The sequence below is a fragment of the Pseudophryne corroboree genome, chromosome 2 (assembly GCF_028390025.1).
Source record: "Pseudophryne corroboree isolate aPseCor3 chromosome 2, aPseCor3.hap2, whole genome shotgun sequence".
Taxonomy (NCBI): Eukaryota; Metazoa; Chordata; class Amphibia; order Anura; family Myobatrachidae; genus Pseudophryne; species Pseudophryne corroboree.
In genome coordinates this window covers 105832561-105853786 of record NC_086445.1, presented here as the reverse complement: position 1 = coordinate 105853786, position 21226 = coordinate 105832561, and the positions used below count along the sequence as shown (strand labels likewise).

General features: G+C 45.4%; 1 protein-coding gene across 3 annotated transcripts in view; it reads right to left on the bottom strand.

The window, feature by feature from the left end:
- Positions 1–21226, bottom strand: part of ELMOD1 (ELMO domain containing 1) — a 296287-nt gene that overhangs the window by 14557 nt on the left and 260504 nt on the right. For all 3 annotated transcript variants that reach the window (XM_063951584.1, XM_063951582.1, XM_063951583.1), the window contains one exon: positions 1451–1584. In XM_063951584.1, coding sequence (XP_063807654.1) covers positions 1451–1584 — 134 coding nt within the window. The remainder of the gene's footprint in view (positions 1–1450; positions 1585–21226) is intronic.

Here is a 21226-nt window from a genome sequence, read left to right as displayed (position 1 = left end):
CATTTTATTTATAAGGCGCCACTAGTGTTTTGCAGCGCTGTACAAAGGACAGTACAGGGAGACAAAACTTAACATTACAGTAAATAAATAACAAAAATAGAGTACAGGTAACAAAGAGCACCACAATTCTCAAAACCTAATACAGCTTATATGTAAGTAGTGAGCGAGTGATCAATGCACCACTAGGAGTTGGTGGCCAAAGATAGAGATGAGTCTTTACCAGCAGGAGAAAAAGCGGGTAAAGATGGTTGCTGAGTGGGAGAGGGCTGCGAGTGAAATGTGTCGAGAAGAGGGTTTTGACAACAAGAGGAAAGAGGGCCCTGCTCTGAGGAGCTAACAAGCTAGTAGGAAGGGGCAACAGACAGATAACATGAGGTGCAAGCAAATGGGAGGTAGCCTAATGGCAGGGCGTAAGCAAAGCAGAGTTGATCAAGGCATGAGGCAGGGGGATGGAGGAGCAGTCTCAGGACTACGTTATGCATCGGGAGGGTATGCTTTGATGAATAGAATAGGTGGGTTTTCAGTGCCCGTTTGAAGCTTTGCAAGGTCGGGGAGAGTCTAATGGAGCGGGGGAGCGCATTCCACTGAAGGGGTGCAGCACCGGCAAAATCTTGAACTCGAGCATGGGAAGCAGTGACCAGGGCAGAGGAGAGGCGACGGTCATTAGCCGACAGTAGGGGCGTAAGGGAGATGAGGTTGGAGATGTAGGGAGCAGTGGAATTAGAGATGGCCTTGTATGTGAGGGTGAGGAGTTTGTAGTGGATTCTGTAGTGGAATGGGAGCCAGTGCAGATTTTGGCGAAGGGGTGTGTCAGATGTGGAGAGGCGGGAAAGGAAGATAAGCTTAGCTGCGGAGTTGGGGACAGATTGGAAGGGAGCAAGATGGGAGCAAGTAATGCCAGTGAGGAGAATATTGCAGTAGCCGAGCCTTGAGATGGGCATTGCTGTAATTCCCAGTAATGGGGGCCCCACTCCCTCTATATGACATCATGAAGCCATGTACTGTACTCAGGGGGGCGTGGCTGGCACAAGGCGCCGAGACACCCAGTTACGGTGCAGAAGTTTACTTTATAATCTTTACAGTATCACTAAACACTGTCCGTCTTTCTATCTATTCCCTATGACTTCCTCATAAAGCCATAATATCATCATAAAGCAGCCTGCAGAAGGCAGAAGTAACACAATGGAGTTCATAGCCATTTGGGACAGATCAGACAAGTTTACAGGTTACATTGCAATGTGTTACTTTGAGCAACCTCACTAAGGATTATTACACCACAGGAGACCAGACACTGCTGTACTGGAAAGTCTGGTAGACTGAAACATAAATAATGAATGATAACAATCAACATGTTTGAAAATAGAAGCAATGAGATATTTGCCAATATGTTCCTACATAATAAAGCTATATGGTCATTAAAGGCATATGACAGTGTGCAGTGAAAACTTACAGAATGTTTGCTGGAAATGATGCAAGGATGGAGCTTCCGGGGCTACGTTGTACAGATGGGTCTTCAGGGCTCCACTTATCAACAGGTTGTAGGCCAGATCGGTGATGTTAATCCCAACAATGGCAAAAGAGTAACTGTAAGACAAGAAAGACAAGAAAGGATTAAGGGGCCTATTTATCACCAAGGATGCGGATCTGAGGAGATAAAAATCGCCCCAAAATCCGCACTGTGATAACTGATTACATCGCATGGATGTATCAATTATCGCTAGTGATGAGCGGGTTCAGTTTCTCGGAAACCGAACCCCCCCGGACTTCACCCTTTTTACACGGGTCCGAGCCATACTCGGATTCTCCCGTATGGCTCGGGTAACCCGAGCGCGCCCGAACGTCATCATCCCGCTGTCGGATTCTCGCGAGATTCGGATTCTATATAAGCAGCCGCGCGTCGCCGCCATTTTCACTCGTGCATTGCAAATGTTAGGGAGAGGACGTGGCTGGCGTCCTCTCCGTTATTGTTGAATTTGATTGTGCATTATTGCTTAATTCATTGTGGGGAGGACTAGGGAGCAGCTGTATAATATAGGAGGAGTACAGTGCAGAGTTTTGCTGATCAGTGACCACCAGTATACGTTGTCTGCCTGAAAAAAACGATCCATATCTGTGCTCAGTGTGCTGCATATATCCGTGCTCACAGTGCTTAATTGTGGGGACTGGGGAGCAGCTGTATTATATAGCAGGAGTACAGTGCAGAGTTTTGCTGACAGTGACCACCAGTATACATTGTCTGCCTGAAAAACACTCCATATCTGTGCTCAGTGTGCTGCTTTATTTTAATGTGGGGACTGGGGACCACCAGTATAATTAATATTATATAGGAGGAGTACAGTGCAGAGTTTTGCTGACAGTGACCACCATTATACGTTGTCTGCCTGAAAAACACTCCATATCTGTGCTCAGTGTGCTGCTTTATTGTGGGGACTGGGGAGTCGGGACCACCAGTATAATATTATATAGGAGGAGTACAGTGCAGAGTTTTGCTGACACAGTGACCACCAGTATACTATATATAGCAGTACGGTACGGAAGGCCACTGCTGTACCTACCTCTGTGTCGTCATTAAGTATACTATCCATCTACATTCTATACCTGTGGTGCATTTTAGTTTTGCAGTTTGCTGACACAGTGACCACCAGTATACTATATATAGCAGTACGGTACGGAAGGCCACTGCTGTACCTACCTCTGTGTCGTCATTAAGTATACTATCCATCTACATTCTATACCTGTGGTGCATTTTAGTTTTGCTGTTTGCTGACACAGTGACCACCAGTATACTATATATAGCAGTACGGTACGGAAGGCCACTGCTGTACCTACCTCTGTGTCATCATTAAGTATACTATCCATCTACATTCTATACCTGTGGTGCATTTTATTTTTTTAGTTTGCTGACACAGTGACCACCAGTATACTATATATAGCAGTACGGTACGGAAGGCCACTGCTGTACCTACCTCTGTGTCGTCATTAAGTATACTATCCATCTACATTCTATACCTGTGGTGCATTTTAGTTTTGCAGTTTGCTGACACAGTGACCACCAGTATACTATATATAGCAGTACAGTACGGAAGGCCACTGCTGTACCTACGTCTGTGTCGTCATTAAGTATACTATCCATCTACATTCTATACCTGTGGTGCATTTTAGTTGTGCGCAGTATATATAGTAGTAGGCCATTGCTATTGATACTGGCATATAATTCCACACATTAAAATATGGAGAACAAAAATGTGGAGGTTAAAATAGGGAAAGATCAAGATCCACTTCTACCTCGTGCTGAAGCTGCTGCCACTAGTCATGGCCGAGACGATGAAATGCCATCAACGTCGTCTGCCAAGGCCGATGCCCAATGTCATAGTAGAGAGCATGTAAAATCCAAAAAACAAAAGTTCAGTAAAATGACCCAAAAATCAAAATTAAAAGCGTCTGAGGAGAAGCGTAAACTTGCCAATGTCACGATCCGGGTATCTGGACGCCATTACTTGCCTTTTAGATGCCTTCTGAAGCTGGCTCAGCGTTCCAGGGCCGGATCTCATCTGTGTTACTGATGTCCACACTCTGCATATCCCTCCTGTCACTCTGAGACGCTGTCACAGCGGCGCCATGTTTGAATCTAGTGTGGCGTCTCCCGTCCTCCGCGGCCTCCGCTCCTGTGTTCCAATATGCAGGTTGTCAGAGTGGTGCCCCATGCCTGCCGCGGTCTCCGCTGTCATCCATGTGTCTCAGTGTGCAGTTGTCAGTTTGGCGTCTCCTGTCCTCCGCGGCCATTACTGCTATGTTTCCACATGGTTTCCCAAACCAACTTTCCCTCCAGTACTAACATGGGCGCAGCCATGTTTGTTCCAGTCACATGCTCAATCTCCACCAATCTGCTGCACTGTGAATCTGCATGATTGGCCAGCCAATGCCTGCCCTGCAGCAGGTATAAGTATCCTGTGCCTGAACCAGGAAATGGTCAGTGCTTTGAATGTCAAACCTTGTTCCAGTCTCTCTCTCCTGTGGTTGTTTCTCCAGGTTCCAGCTCCTGTCTCCAGCATCCACTACGAGACCCGCACCTGCCTTCCATCCTACGGTGCAGCCTGACTCTGCAGCCCTCCGTGGCTATTCCAGCTTCCAGCTATTAACCCATCTGCTTCCAGCGGTCAGCTTCCAGCAGTATCCAGTTTCTTTAAAGTGCCGGTGTTATTCCAGCGGATCCCTACTTACCAGCAGTATCCACTACCACCGGTAATCTCTTTTCAACTCTTCTGTTTCCACGCTCCCTAGCATCTTACAGTATCCTCTCCGTGTCTTCATCACCTGGCTGGTTCCATCCAGCATCCACTCTGTATCTTCATCACCTGGCTGATTGCATTCAGCATCCACTCCGTGTCTCTACCACCTGGCTGGTTCCATCTAGTGTCTACAACAGTCTGTTCAAGTTACCAACTACATCTATACTTCTACTGGCATGTTCCTCGGCTATCTTCACTACTACAGCCAGGCCTGGTAAGGTTATTCCATCAAAGGACTTTAACATCTGTTCCTCAACCTACCAGTGCTCTGTGATACCTCCCATGGTTATAGTGATCCAGGAACTGTATTATTTGCCACTGCTTTTATCAACTGTGAATATTGTTGTTCAACACGGAGTCTGTTAATAAAGCTTTTATTGACTTTTAACCTGGTTGTCATGGTCACACCTTCGGGTAATCCTTCTACACTTACATGTCCAGGGGTCTGATTAAACCTCCCAAGTTTAATTTCATTTCAGCCCCTACAACTGAGGCTTCCTCCTGTCAGCCTAAACCCTCAGTTGTGACAGCCAATATGCCATTTACGACACGGAGTGGCAAGGAATGGCTGAGGCCCTGGCCTATGTTCATGGCTAGTGGTTCAGCTTCACATGAGGATGGAAGCACTCATCCTCTCGCTAGAAAAATGAAAAGACTTAAGCTGGCAAAAGCACAGCAAAGAACTGTGCGTTCTTCTAAATCACAAATACCCAAGGAGAGTCCAATTGTGTCGGTTGCGATGCCTGACCTTCCCAACACTGGACGGGAAGAGCTTGCGCCTTCCACCATTTGCACGCCCCCTGCAAGTGCTGGAAGGAGCACCCGCAGTCCAGTTCCTGATAGTCAAATTGAAGTACACCAGGATGGTGTACACACTGTTGAAGTACACCAGGATGAAGATATGGGTGGAGGAGGAAATTGACAAGGAGGATTCTGATGGTGAGGTGGTTTGTTTAAGTCAGGCACCCGGGGAGACACCTGTTGTCCGTGAGATGAATAAGGCCATTGACATGCCTGGTCAATAAACAAAAAAAAATCACCTCTTCGGTGTGGAATTATTTTAACAGAAATGCGGACAACAGGTGTCAAGCCGTGTGTTGCCTTTGTCAAGCTGTAATAAGTAGGGGTAAGGACGTTAACCACCTAGGAACATCCTCCCTTATACGTCACCTGGAGCGCATTCATCAGAAGTCATTGACAAGTTCAAAATCTTTGGGTGACAGCGGAAGCAGTCCACTGACCACTAAATCCCTTCCTCTTGTAACCAAGCTCCTGCAAACCACACCACCAACTCCCTCAGTGTCACTTTCCTCCTTACCCAGGAAAGCCAATAGTTCTGCAGGCCATGTCACAGGCAAGTCTGACAAGTCCTCTCCTGCCTGGGATTCCTCCGATGCATCCTTGAGTGTAACGCCTACTACTGCTGGCGCTGCTGTTGTAGCTGCTGGGAGTCGATCGTCATCACAGAAGGGAAGTCGGAAGACCACTTGTACTACTTCCACCAAGCAATTGACTGTCCAACAGTCCTTTGTGAGGAAGATGAAATATCACAGCAGTCATCCTGCTGCAAAGCAGATAACTCAGGCCTTGGCAGCATGGGCGGTGAGAAACGTGGTTCCGGTATCCACTGTTAATTCAGAGGCAACTAGAGACTTGATTGAGGTACTGTGTCCCCGGTACCAAATACCATCTAGGTTCCATTTCTCTAGGCAGGCGATACCGAAAATGTTCAACAGTCCTTTGCGAGGAAGATGAAATATCACAGCAGTCATCCTGCTGCAAAGCGGATAACTGAGGCCTTGACAACTATGTTGGTGTTAGACGTGCGTCCGGTATCCGCCGTTAGTTCACAGGGAACTAGACAATTTATTGAGGCAGTGTGCCCCCGTTACCAAATACCATCTAGGTTCCACTTCTCTAGGCAGGCGATACCGAGAATGTACACGGACGTCAGAAAAAGACTCACCAGTGTCCTAAAAAATGCAGTTGTACCCAATGTCCACTTAACCACGGACATGTGGACAAGTGGACAAGTGGAGCAGGGCAGACTCAGGACTATATGACTGTGACAGCCCACTGGGTAGATGTATTGCCTCCCGCAGCAAGAACAGCAGCGGCGGGACCAGTAGCAGCATCTCGCAAACGCCAACTCGTTCCTAGGCAGGCTACGCTTTGTATCACCGCTTTCCAGAAGAGGCACACAGCTGACAACCTCTTACGGAAACTGAGGAAGATCATCACAGAATGGCTTACCCCAATTGGACTCTCCTGGGGATTTGTGACATCGGACAACGCCAGCAATATTGTGCGTGCATTACATCTGGGCAAATTCCAGCACGTCCCATGTTTTGCACATATATTGAAATTTGGTGGTGCAGAATTATTTAAAAAACGACAGGGGCGTGCAAGAGATGCCGTCGGTGGCCCGAAGAATTGCGGGCCACTTTCGGCATTCATCCACCGCGTACAGAAGACTGGAGCACCACCAAACAATCCTGAACCTGCCCTGCCATCATCTGAAGCAAGAGGTGGTAACGAGGTGGAATTCAACCCTCTATATGCTTCAGAGGATGGAGGAGCAGCAAAAGGCCATTCAAGCCTATACATCTGGCCACGATATAGGCAAAGGAGGGGGAATGCACCTGACTCAAGCGCAGTGGAGAATGATTTCAACGTTGTGCAAGGTTCTGCAACCCTTTGAACTTGCCACACGTGAAGTCAGTTCAGACACTGCCAGCCTGAGTCAGGTCATTCCCCTCATCAGGCTTTTGCAGAAGAAGCTGGAGACATTGCGATTCCGCTAGGCATGTGGGACTTGTGGATGGAGCCCTTAATTCGCTTAACCAGGATTCACGGGTGGTCAATCTGTTGAAATCAGAGCACTACATTTTGGCCACCGTGCTCGATCCTAGATTTAAAACCTACGTTGTATCTCTCTTTCCGGCAGACACAAGTCTGCAGAGGTTCAAGGACCTGCTGGTGAGAAAATTGTCAAGTCAAGCGGAACGTGACCCGTCAACATCTCCTCCTTCACATTCTCCCGCAACTGGGGGTGCGAGGAAAAGGCTAAGAATTCCGAGCCCACCCGTTGGCGGTGATGCAGGGCAGTCTGGAGCGAGTGCTGACATCTGGTCCGGACTGAAGGACCTGCCAACGATTACTGACATGTCGTCTACTGTCACTTCATATGATTCTCTCACCATTGAAAGAATGGTGGAGGATTATATGAGTGACCGCATCCAAGTAGGCACGTCAGACAGTCCGTACGTATACTGGCAGGAAAAAGAGGCAATTCGGAGGACCTTGCACAAACTGGCTTTATTCTACCTAAGTTGCCCTCCCTCCAGTATGTACTCCGAAAGAGTGTTTAGTGCAGCCGCTCACCTTGTCAGCAATCGGCGTACGAGGTTACTTCCAGAAAATGTGGAGAAGATGATGTTCATCAAAATGAATTATAATCAATTCCTCCGTGGAGACATTCACCAGCAGCAATTGCCTCCACAAAGTACACAGGGACCTGAGATGGTGGATTCCAGTGGGGACGAATTAATAATCTGTGAGGAGGGGGATGTACACAGTGAAAGGGGTGAGGAATCAGAGGATGATGATGAGGTGGACATCTTGCCTCTGTAGAGCCAGTTTGTGCAAGGAGAGATTGATTGCTTCTTTTTTTGGTGGGGGCCCAAACCAACCAGTCATTTCAGTCACAGTCGTGTGGCAGACCCTGTCGCTGAAATGATGGGTTGGTTAAAGTGTGCATGTCCTGTTTATACAACATAAGGGTGGGTGGGAGGGCCCAAGGACAATTCCATCTTGCACCTCTTTTTTCTTTCATTTTTCTTTGCATCATGTGCTGTTTGGGGACAATTTTTTTGAAGTGCCATCCTGCCTGACACTGCAGTGCCACTCCTAGATGGGCCAGGTCTTTGTGTCGCTTAGCTTAGTCACACAGCGACCTTGGTGCGCCTCTTTTTTTCTTTGCATCATGTGCTGTTTGGGGACAATTTTTTTGAAGTGCCATCATGCCTGACACTGCAGTGCCACTCCTAGATGGGCCAGGTGTTTGTGTCGGCCACTTGTGTCGCTTAGCTTAGCCATCCAGCGACCTCGGTGCAAATTTTAGGACTAAAAATAATATTGTGAGGTGTGAGGTGTTCAGAATAGACTGGAAATGAGTGGAAATTATGGTTATTGAGGTTAATAATACTATGGGATCAAAATGACCACCAAATTCTATGATTTAAGCTGTTTTTTAGGGTTTTTTGGAAAAAAAACACCCGAATCCAAAACACACCCGAATCCGACAAAAATTTTTCGGTGAGGTTTTGCCAAAACGCGTCCGAATCCAAAACACGGCCGCGGAACCGAATCCAAAACCAAAACACAAAACCCGAAAAATGTCCGGTGTACATCACTAATTACCGCATACAGGGACAGAGCTTGCCGGGTCACACTGCCAGATCCCTGCACAGCTTTCTCTGCCAGGGAACAGAGAAAGTTGGTCAAAAGGCAGCTTATCGCTGTGCTGCCCTCAGCTGTAGCTGGCAAAATTACCACAGGGCTCACTGCGATTTTTTTTCACATTATGTTTTTAGTAAATTCGGCACAGATTGCATTTCCCATTACAGGTTGAGTATCCCTTATCCGAAATGCTTGGGACCAGAAGTATTTTGGATATTGGATTTTTCCGTATTTTGGAATAATTGCATACCATAATGAGATATCATGGTGATGGGACCTAAATCTAAGCACAGAATGCATTTATGTTTCATATACACCTTATACACACAGCCTGAAGGTCATTTTAGCCAATATTTTTAATAACTTTGTGCATTAAACAAAGTGTGTGTACATTCACACAATTCATTTATGTTTCATATACACCTTATACACACAGCCTGAAGGTCATTTAATACAATATTTTTAATAACTGTGTGTATTAAACAAAGTTTGTGTACATTGAGCCATCAGAAAACAAAGGTTTCACTATCTCACTCAAAAAATTCCATATTTCGGAATATTTGGAAATGGGATACTCAACCTGTATAAGTATGGGAAATGTGATGTGAGTTAATAAAAAAAAAAAGTGAATTAAAGGGTTTAGAGCCGTTTTTCATGAAAACAGCTCCAAAAGCCCTTTAATACATTGAAGTGATACTAAAATAAAGTGAAAAAGGTGTGAAAGCACCCTTTTTCACATATTTTTAGTAAAAATAATGTTACTAATAGGCCCCTAAGTCCGTGAATAATGTGGCAGGCATTACAGAAAGTGTTCCACCTCACTGATACACAATATTGTAAAACTATATAATAAATAAGCCAAATGCAAATTGCAAAGAGCTTTAAGAATAAGCAAAACGAGCTTCCAAATGCTCTGTAAAAAAAACAAAAAGGAACCTGTAAACTTAAAAGTAAAAAAAATATTTAGCACTGCTAATGCGATAAAAGCACAAAGTATGCATACCCTGCTTCCAAGAAATCTGCTATAAAAATATATCTTATTTTCTGTAAAAAATAGCAATTGTTTTTTTCTAACGATATTCCCGGTTAATATTGGAGAGAAAGAGAATACTCTCTTTACTGGGGCTTTCTTCTTAAATTGTAATTTTAAAACATTATATTATTTTATTGGTTTGCATTAAAAAGCAATCATCCTCAGTGCTTAATGAAAAACAACACTACTCATAAACAGCATAACATCAAGGTATATACATATATAGCGAGAAAGTGCAAAACACCGTATAACAGGTCTGGCCAAACCAGTCCTCGAGATCTACCAACAGTTCACATTTTCCAGACCACCTAGCTGGTGCACAGGTGTAGTCATTACTAATTAAGATGTGCTGCATTCATTCCTAACTGACAATTCTACAGATCTCCAGGAGGCCTGGAAAACATGAACTGTTGGTAGATCTCGAGGACCGGTTTGGCCAGCCCTGCCGTATAAGATGCAGGTTATAATACAAATGTGTCAAAATGCTAAATACAAAATTGCAAAAATATAAAAACTCAAGTGTGTGTCAGCCGATGTTGTGGGTGATTTTCCATGACGGATAGGGGAAAATCCTGTAAATCACAGTATATCATGACTACTACTGAAAACATGAATCAAATAATAATACACAGTTATGCTAGTTATAAATAGTGTTGCGTTTCGGTTAGTGGGGAGGATGATTGCTTTTTAATGCATACCAATAACATAATACAGGTTGAGTATCCTATATCCAAATATTCTGAAATACAGAATATTCCGAAATACGGAATTTTTTGAGTGAGAGTGAGATAATGAAACCTTTGTTTTCTGATGGCTCAATGTACACAAACTTTGTTTAATACACAAAATTATTCAAAATATTGTATTAAATGACCTTCAGGCTCTTTGTATAAGGTGTATATGAAACATAAATGAATTGTGTGTATGTACACAAATGTTGTATAATGCAAAAATAAGAATTTACTCACCGGTAATTCTATTTCTCGTAGTCCGTAGTGGATGCTGGGAACTCCGTAAGGACCATGGGGAATAGCGGGCTCCGCAGGAGACTGGGCACTCTAAAAGAAAGATTAGGTACTCTCTGGTGTGCACTGGCTCCTCCCTCTATGCCCCTCCTCCAGACCTCAGTTAGGGAAACTGTGCCCGGAAGAGCTGACACAATAAGGAAAGGATTTGGAATCCCGGGTAAGACTCATACCAGCCACACCAATCACACCGTACAACTCGTGATACTATACCCAGTTAACAGTATGAATAACAACTGAGCCTCACGAAAAGATGGCTCAAAACAATAACCCTTTAGTTAGGCAATAACTATATACAAGTATTGCAGACAATCCGCACTTGGGATGGGCGCCCAGCATCCACTACGGACTACGAGAAATAGAATTACCGGTGAGTAAATTCTTATTTTCTCTGACGTCCTAGTGGATGCTGGGAACTCCGTAAGGACCATGGGGATTATACCAAAGCTCCCAAACGGGCGGGAGAGTGCGGATGACTCTGCAGCACCGAATGAGCAAACTCAAGGTCCTCCTCAGCCAGGGTATCAAACTTGTAGAATTTTGCAAATGTGTTTGAACCCGACCAAGTAGCAGCTCGGCAAAGCTGTAAAGCCGAGACCCCTCGGGCAGCCGCCCAAGAAGAGCCCACCTTCCTCGTGGAATGGGCTTTTACTGATTTAGGATGCGGCAGTCCAGCCGCAGAATGTGCAAGTTGAATCGTGCTATAGATCCAGCGAGCAATAGTCTGCTTTGAAGCAGGAGCACCCAGCTTGTTGGGTGCATACAGGATAAATAGCGAGTCAGTTTTCCTGACTCTTGCCATCCTGGAAACATAGATTTTCAGGGCCCTGACTACGTCCAGCAACTTGGAATCCTCCAAGTCCCGAGTAGCCGCAGGCACCACAATAGGGTGGTTCAAATGAAACGCTGATACCACCGTAGGAAGAAATTGGGAACGAGTCCTCAATTCCGCCCTATCCATATGAAAAATCAGATAAGGGCTTTTACATGAGAAAGCCGCCAATTCTGATACACGCCTGGCCGAAGCTAAGGCCAACAGCATGACCACTTTCCGCGTGAGATATTTTTGCTCCACGGTTTTAAGTGGCTCAACCAATGCGACTTTAGGAAATCCAACACCACGTTGAGATCCCAAGGTGCCACTGGCACAAAAGGGGGCTGAATATGCAGCACTCCTTTTAACAAAAGTCAGAATTTCAGGCAGTGAAGCCAGTTCTTTTTGTTAGAAAATCGACAGAGCCAAAATCTGGACCTTAATGGAACCCAATTTTAGGCCCATAGTCACCCCTGACTGTAGGAAGTGCAGAAATCGACCCAGCTGAAATTCCTCCGTTGGGGCCTTCCAGGCCTCACACCAAGCAACATATTTCCGCCATATGCGGTGATAATGTTTTGCGGTCACATCCTTCCTAGCTTTAATCAGCGTAGGAATGACTTCCTCCGGAATGCCCTTTTCCTTTAGGATCCGGTGTTCAACCGCCATGCCGTCAAACGCAGCCGCGGTAAGTCTTCTAACAGACAGGGCCCCTGCAGTATCAGGTCCTGTCTAAGCGGCAGAGGCCAAGGGTCCTCTGAGATCATTTCTTGAAGTTCTGGGTACCAAGCTCTTCTTGGCCAATCCGGAACAATGAGTATAGTTCTTACTCCTCTCCTTCTTATTATTCTCAGTACCTTGGGTACGAGAGGAAGAGGAGGGAAAACATAAACCGACTGGTACACCCACGGTGTCACTAGAGCGTTCACAGCTATCGCCTGAGGGTCCCTTGACCTGGCGCAATATCTTTTTAGCTTTTTTGGTGAGGCGGGACACCATCATGTCCACCTGTGGCCGTTCCCAACGGTTCACAATCTGCGTGAAGACTTCTGGATGAAGTCCCCACTCTCCCGGGTGGAGGTCGTGCCTGCTGAGGAAGTCTGCTTCCCAGCCGTCCACTCCCGGAATGAACACTGCTGACAGTGCTATCACGTGATTCTCCGCCATCAAAGAATCCCTGTGGCTTCTGCCATTGCTACCCTGCTTCTTGTGCCGCCCTGGCGGTTTACATGGGCGACCGCTGTGATGTTGTCTGACTGAATCAGAACCGGTTGTTTTTGAAGCAGGGGTTCTGCTTGACTCAGGGCGTTGTAAATGTCCCTTAGTTCCAGAATATTTATGTGTAGTGAAGTTTCCTGACTTGACCATTGTCCTTGGAAGTTTCTTCCCTGGGTGATTGCCCCCCAACCTCGGAGGCTTGCATCCGTGGTCACCAGGACCCAGTCCTGTATGCCGAATCTGCGGCCTTCGAGCAGATGAGCACTCTGCAGCCACCACAGCAGAGACACCCTGGCCCTCGGGGACAGGGTAATTAAACGATGCATCTGGAGATGCGATCCGGACCACTTGTCCAACAGATCCCACTGGAAGATCCTTGCATGGAATCTGCCGAAGGGACTTGCTTTGTAAGAAGCTACCATCTTTCCCAGGACTCGCGTGCAGTGATGCACCAACACCTGCTTTGGTTTCAGGAGGTCCCTGACCAGAGATGATAATTCCTGGGCCTTCTCCTCCGGGAGAAATTCTTCTGTTCTGTGTCCAGAATCATGCCCAAGAACAGCAGACGCGTCGCAGGAATCAGCTGCGACTTTGGGATATTCAGAATCCAGCCGTGCTGATGCAGCACTTCCTAAGATAGTGCCACGCCGACTAGCAACTGCTCCTTGGACCTCGCCTTTATAAGGAGATCGTCCAAGTACGGAATAATCATGACTCCCTTCTTTCGGAGGAGCATCATCATTTCGGCCATTATCTTGGTAAATACCCACGGTGCCGTGGACAGACCAGACGGCAACGTCTGGAATTGGTAATGACAGTCCTGTACCACAACCTTGAGGTACTTTGAACTTGAACTTTTTTATATAAATGTTCAAGGATTTTAAATTTAGAATGGGTCTCACCGAACCGTCTGGTTTCGGTACCACAACATTGTGGAATAGTAACCCTGTCCCTGTTGAAGGAGGGGTACCTTGATTATCACCTGCTGAAGATACAGCTTGTGAATTGCCGCCAGTACTACCTCCCTTTCTCTGAGGTCAGCAGGCAAGGCTGATTTGAGGTAACGGCGAGGGGGAGTCGCCTCGAACTCCAGCTTGTATCCCTGTGATACTACTTGCAGAACCCAGGGATCCATCTGTGAGCGAGCCCACTGGTCGCTGAAGTTCCGGAGACGCGCCCCCACTGCACCTGGCTCAGCCTGTGGAGCCCCAGCGTCATGCGGTGGACTTAGAGGAAGCGGGGGAAGATTTTTGATCCTGGGAACTGGCTGTCTGGTGCAGCCTTTTTCCTTCTTCCCTTGCCTCTGGCAGAAAGGAAGCGCCTTTGACCCGCTTGCTTTTCTGAGGCCGAAAGGACTGTACCTGATAATACGGTGCTTTCTTAGGCTGTGAGGGAACCTGAGGTAAAAATTTTGACTTCCCAGCTGTTGCTGTGGATACGAGGTCCGAGAGACCATCCCCAAACAATTCCTCACCCTTATAAGGCAGAATCTCCATGTGCCTTTTAGAATCAGCATCACCTGTCCACTGCCGGGTCCATAATACTCTCCTGGCAGAAACGGACATTGCATTAATTCTGGATGCCAGCCGGCAAATATCCCTCTGTGCATCCCTCATATATAAGACGACGTCTTTAATATGCTTTATGGTTAGCAAAATAGTATCCCTGTCGAGGGTAACACTATTATCTGACAGGGTATCAGACCACGCTGCAGCAGCACTACACCTCCATGTTGAGGCAATTGCAGGTCACAGTATAGTACCTGAGTGTGTATATACAGACTTCAGGATTTCCTCCTGCTTTCTATCAGCAGGCTCCTTCAAGGTGGCCGTATCCTGAGACGGCAGTGCCACCTTTTTTGACAAACGTGTGAGCGCCTTATCCACCCTAGGGGATATCTCCCAACGTGACCTATCCGCTGGCGGGAAAGGGTACGCCATCAGTAACTTTTTAGAAATTACCAGTTTCTTATCGGGGGAAACCCACGCTTCTTCACACACTTCATTCAATTCATCTGATGGGGGAACAAAACACTGGCTGCTTTTTCTCCCCAAACATAAAACCCCTTTTTAGTGGTACTTGGGTTAATGTCAGAAATGTGGAACACATTTTTTATTGCCGAAATCATGCAACGGATGCCCCTAGTGGATTTTGTATATGTCTCAACCTCGTCGACACTGGAGTCAGACTCCGTGTCGACATCTGTGTCTGCCATCTGAGGTAGCGGGCGTTTTCGAGCCCCTGATGGCCTTTGAGACGCCTGGGCAGGCGCGGGCTGAGAAGCCGGCTGTCCCATGGCTGTTACGTCATCCAGCCTTTTATGTAAGGAGTTGACACTGTCGGTTAATACCTTCCACATATCCACCCACTCTGGTGTCGGCCCCGCAGGGGGTGACATCACATTTATCGGCACCTGCTCCGCCTCCACATAAGCCTCCTCATCAAACAAGTCGACACAGCCGTATCGACACACCGCACACACACAGGGAATGCTCTGACTGAGGACAGGACCCCACAAAGTCCTTTGGGGAGACAGAGAGATATGCCAGCACACACCACAGCGCTATTTAATCAGGGATTTACACTAATAGAAAGTGATTTATCCCTATAGCTGCTTTTTTTATATACAGTTTGCGCCTAAATTTAGTGCCCCCGCTCTCTTTTTAACCCTTTGAGCCTGGAAACTGCAGGGGAGAGCCTGGGGAGCTGTCTTCCAGCTGCACTGTGAAGAGAAAATGGCGCCAGTGTGCTGAGGGAGATAGCCCCGCCCCTTTTTCGGCGGACTTCTCCCGCTCTTATAATTGTATTATGGCAGGGGATTTTTACACATATATAGCTTATTAGGCTATATTATGTGTTGTTTGCCAAAGTTAAGGTACTCTAATTGCAGCCCAGGGCGCCCCCCCCCAGCGCCATGCACCCATCAGTGACCGGAGTATGTGGTGTGCTGTGGGAGCAATGGCGCACAGCTGCAGTGCTGTGCGCTACCTTAATGAAGACCGAAGTCTTCAGCCGCCGATTTCCAGGACGTTCTTCTTGCTTCTGGCTCTGTAAGGGGGACGGTGGCGCGGCTCCGGGACCAGACGATCGAGGCTGGGCCTGTGTTCGATCCCTCTGGAGCTAATGGTGTCCAGTAGCCTAAGAAGCCCAAGCTAGCTGCAAGCAGGTAGGTTCGCTTCTTCTCCCCTTAGTCCCTCGTAGCAGTGAGTCTGTTGCCAGCAGATCTCACTGAAAATAAAACACCTAACAAATACTTTCTTTACTAGGAGCTACAGAGAGCCCCTAGTGTGCAACCAGCTCGGGCCGGGCACAGATTCTAACTGAGGTCTGGAGGAGGGGCATAGAGGGAGGAGCCAGTGCACACCAGATAGTACCTAATCTTTCTTTTAGAGTGCCCAGTCTCCTGCGGAGCCCGCTATTCCCCATGGTCCTTACGGAGTTCCCAGCATCCACTAGGACGTCAGAGAAAAGTTATTAAACATATTGGCTAAAATGACCTTCAGGTTGTGTGTATAAGGTGTATATGAAACATAAATGCATTATGTGCTTAGACTTGGGTCCCATCACCATGATATCTCATTATGGTATGCAGTTATTCCAAAATACGGAAAAATCCCATATCCAAAATACTTCTGGTCCCAAGCATTTTGGATATGGGATACTCAACCTGTATGTTTTAAAATGACGATATAAGAACAGTGCTCCAGAAAAAAACGTCTTCTCTTTCTCTCCATTACTTGCAATTCTGTCTGACTCTTGGGAGCACCACCAACTCAGTGACGCCATGAAATAAATTCTGTATTATAATGTGCTCTACGTTGGTTTGATATATTGTAATATATATTAAGGTCTCTGAGACCAGGTCTGTGCGGGGGATGCAGTTCATTTGCCGACTGTCAGGATCCAGACAACCAACAATGCCGACAGCCAGAATCCCATCCCACAGGGACTATTTCCACTCGTAGGTGTCCACAACTGAGTCAACAGTGTGGCAAGTGCAGTGAGCGTGCAAGGGGACACTTTGCGCTCGCCCCGCTGCCGGCATACTGGCGGCCGGGATGCTGTTGTTGGTATACTGGCCCTCATTCCGAGTTGTTCGCTCGCTAGCTGCTTTTAGCAGCAGTGCAAATGCTAAGCCGCCGCCCTCTGGGAGTGTATCTTAGCTTAGCAGAAGTGCGAACGAAAGGATCGCAGATCTGCTACAAAAAAAGATTGTGCAGTTTCAGAGCAGCTGGAGACTTACTCCTAGCTAGCGATCACTTCAGACTATTTAGTTCCTGTTTTGACGTCACAAACACGCCCTGCGTTCAGCCAACCACGCCTACGTTTCCCCAGCCACTCCTGCGTTTTTATCCGACACGCCTGCGTTTTTTCACACACTCCCCGAAAACGGTCAGTTTCCTCCCAGAAACACCCACTTCCTGTCAATCACTCTGTGGCCAGCAGTGCGACTGAAAAGCGTCGCTAGACCTTGTGTAAAACTACATCGGCTTTTGTGAAAGTACGACGTGCGTGCGCAGTGCGCCCCATACGCATGCACAGAATTGCCAATTTTTGGATTGATCGCTGCGCTGCGAACAACGGCAGCTAGCGATCAACTCGGAATGAGGGCCACTGACGGCCGCCATCTCGCTCACCGGTAAATCATACTGATCCCCTGTGCGGAATCTCCCCTTCCCCACTATAAATATTCCCTGTTAATCCACGGACCACAATAATTGGAACTATTTTTGCACTTCAATGTCCCTTTACAATTATTATTAATTTTAAACTTTAAAAGAGAAATCCCACATGGACTTGTATGCATGCATTTGTACGTTAGCAGGGAAAGGGAAAGGGATACTACTGCACTAGCATATTATAGAAAAGTTCCAAATTAGAACAAAGGAAACCCCTAGTTATATTCTATATCAGATATTTGAATTGTATAGGGAGTGCTGCCACTGAATATATTGTTGCCAATATATAGTTATACACAAAAAGAAACAGAGAAGGATTGGACTTGAAGTGGCGCACTTAAACATTAAATTGATACATAAATTATAACTTTTATTAGAGTATATTTGTTAAAAAGACCTGTAGCTGTGAAATATTAAAACCAAAAACATATAAATTGACAAAACAAAGTGTGATATGTGTAAATAAAAACACACACTGTGCTAACTGTGTAGTGCTACACATATATAATATATTATAGGTACTATGACCCTTGAATCAAATTATATGTGTTGTTAGGCTGAGTGCCCAATGGCGCTTTGAAGTCACTGATCAGTTGTACTAGATAGGCTTACTGAGGGTACTGTAAAGTGCAATATTCCAATAGAAAGCTCCCCCTCAGTTTGGGCGCTGTGACCCCTCACTTATGTGCAATCATACGCTTGTACAGCTATAAGTCAGTGTTTATCCTCACTAGTGATCTCAATGTAATTGGCTGTTCTCAATCAATTTACAGCAGGTAATATCTGAAGTCAGTATCACTTTAAGTGAATAATCTGTTTGGGCACTATGACCCCTCACTTATATGCATATTGTATTCATATGCTTATACAGCTATGAATCAGTGTTTCTCCTCACTAGTGATCTCAATGTAATTGGCTGTTCTTAATCAATTTACAGCAGGTAATATCTGGAGTCAGTATCACTTTAAGTCAGGGGTTCTCAAACTCAGTCCTCAGGACCCCACACAGTGCATGTTTTGCAGGTAACCCAAAAAGTGCACAGGTGTATTAATTACTCACAGACACATTTTAAAAGGTCCGCAGGTGGAGCTAATTATTTCACTTGTGATTCTGTGAGGAGACCTGCAAAACATGCACTGTGTGGGGTCCTGAGGACCGAGTTTGAGAACCTGTGCTTTAAGTGAATAATCTGTTTGGGCGCTATGACCCCTCACTTATATGCATTCATATGCTTATACAGCTATGAATCCATGTTTCTCCTCACTAGTGATCTCAATGTAATTGGCTGTTCATTAATCAATTTACAGCAGGTAATACCTGAAGTCAGTGTCACTTTAAGTGAATGATAATTGATGTTCGCTTATATGCTTATACAGCTATAGATCAGTGCTTCTCCCCACTAGTGATCTCAATATAATTAGATGCTCTCAGTCGATTTACAGCAGGTAATTAATAAAGTCAATATCACTTTAAGTGAGTAATCACAATGTTCATTAGTTATATTGTTAATGAGAGACACTGTAATGTCCAAGAATGCATATAAACTGACAGTTTTCCAAACTATTCACTACTATTATAGTGGAATATAGATCATAGCTGTGAGGCACAGGGTTTAGTGAGCTGTTTGAGTATTGCACTAATGCCGTACACTGGAACACTCCATCAGCTGTTAATAGCAGTATATCCTAACTAGCTGTTTTGTAATTATCAGCTGTGTGATGGAAACCTATATATCAAATAAACAGCATTTAACCTGAGTAGCACATAAACATTGCTAGATAATTGTTCTATATTTGTAAAGTAACAAGCAGTGCTGTAGAGATGTCTCAGCTGCTACATTAAGCAGTGTATCTTAGTCTTGCTACAATGTTGCTAGTACATGCAGCTTGCTGAGTCATATGTGGTTAAATAATCCTCTCAGTGCAGGAAAGCTTGTGAGCTCCATCAGTGTCATGAGGCTTCACAATAGCCAGCTCAGCTTTAGTATAGATCTCGCTCTATTCCTAACAACACAATACATTTAGCACATTGTTATTATACACAGCAGCACAGTGTGACTCGCCGACACGTGTTTCACAGTTAAGTTTTTTCAGGGCTAACCAGAATGCCTCCAATAGCCCTAATTTAACAGTACAGATACACCAATCGCGGGGCAGATTCCCGGTCACATGACTGGGCCATCCAATCACGTCGCGTCTCCTGTTAATGGGATTTGGACTGTGCTCAGTCTAATCATGTGACACCTATTAACCCATCAGAGAGCCCAAATTACGTGCACCAGAGATAGACATAATGTTAAATCTGTGTCTCTGATTCTGGGCTACGGTTCAAGCATATTCAAGTTTATCTCTCATACTGGAAACACAGAGTATCTCTTTAATATTACTCTCAGGAACCTATTATTATGATTCCGTTGGATCTAACTAGTCAGATGACTTGAACCGTAGCCCAGAATCAGACACACAGATTTAACATTATGTCTATCTCTGGTGCACGTAATTTGGGCTCTCTGATGGGTTAATAGGTGTCACATGATTAGACTGAGCACAGTCCAAATCCCATTAACAGGAGACGCAACGTGATTGGATGGCCCAGTCATGTGACCGGGAATCTGCCCCGCGATTGGTGTATCTGTACTGTTAAATTAGGGCTATTGGAGGCATTTTGGTTAGCCCTGAAAAAACTTAACTGTGAAACACGTGTCGGCGAGTCACACTGTGCTGCTGTGTATAATAACAATGTGCTAAATGTATTGTGTTGTTAGGAATAGAGCGAGATCTATACTAAAGCTGAGCTGGCTATTGTGAAGCCTCATGACACTGATGGAGCTCACAAGCTTTCCTGCACTGAGAGGATTATTTACCACATATGACTCAGCAAGCTGCATGTACTAGCAACATTGTAGCAAGACTAAGATACACTGCTTAATGTAGCAGCTGAGACATCTCTACAGCACTGCTTGTTACTTTACAAGTATAGAACAATTATCTAGCAATGTTTATGTGCTACTCAGGTTAAATGCTGTTTATTTGATATATAGGTTTCCATCACACAGCTGATAATTACAAAACAGCTAGTTAGGATATACTGCTATTAACAGCTGATGGAGTGTTCCAGTGTACGGCATTAGTGCAATACTCAAACAGCTCACTAAACCCTGTGCCTCACAGCTATGATCTCTATTCCACTATAATAGTAGTGAATATTGTGGAAAACTGTCAGTTTATATGCATTCTTGGACATTACAGTGTCTCTCATTAACAATATCACTAATGAACATTGTGATTACTCACTTAAAGTGATATTGACTTTATTAATTACCTGCTGTAAATCGACTGAGAACAGCTAATTATATTGAGATCACTAGTGGGGAGAAGCACTGATCTATAGCTGTATAAGCATATAAGCGAACATCAATTATCATTCACTTAAAGTGACACTGACTTCAGGTATTACCTGCTGTAAATTGATTAAGAACAGCCAATTACATTGAGATCACTAGTGAGGAGAAACATGGATTCATAGCTGTATAAGCATATGAATGCATATAAGTGAGGGGTCATAGCGCCCAAACAGATTATTCACTTAAAGTGATACTGACTCCAGATATTACCTGCTGTAAATTGATTGAGAACAGCTAATTACATTGAGATCACTAGTGAGGATAAACACTGACTCATAGCTGTACAAGCATATGATTGCACATA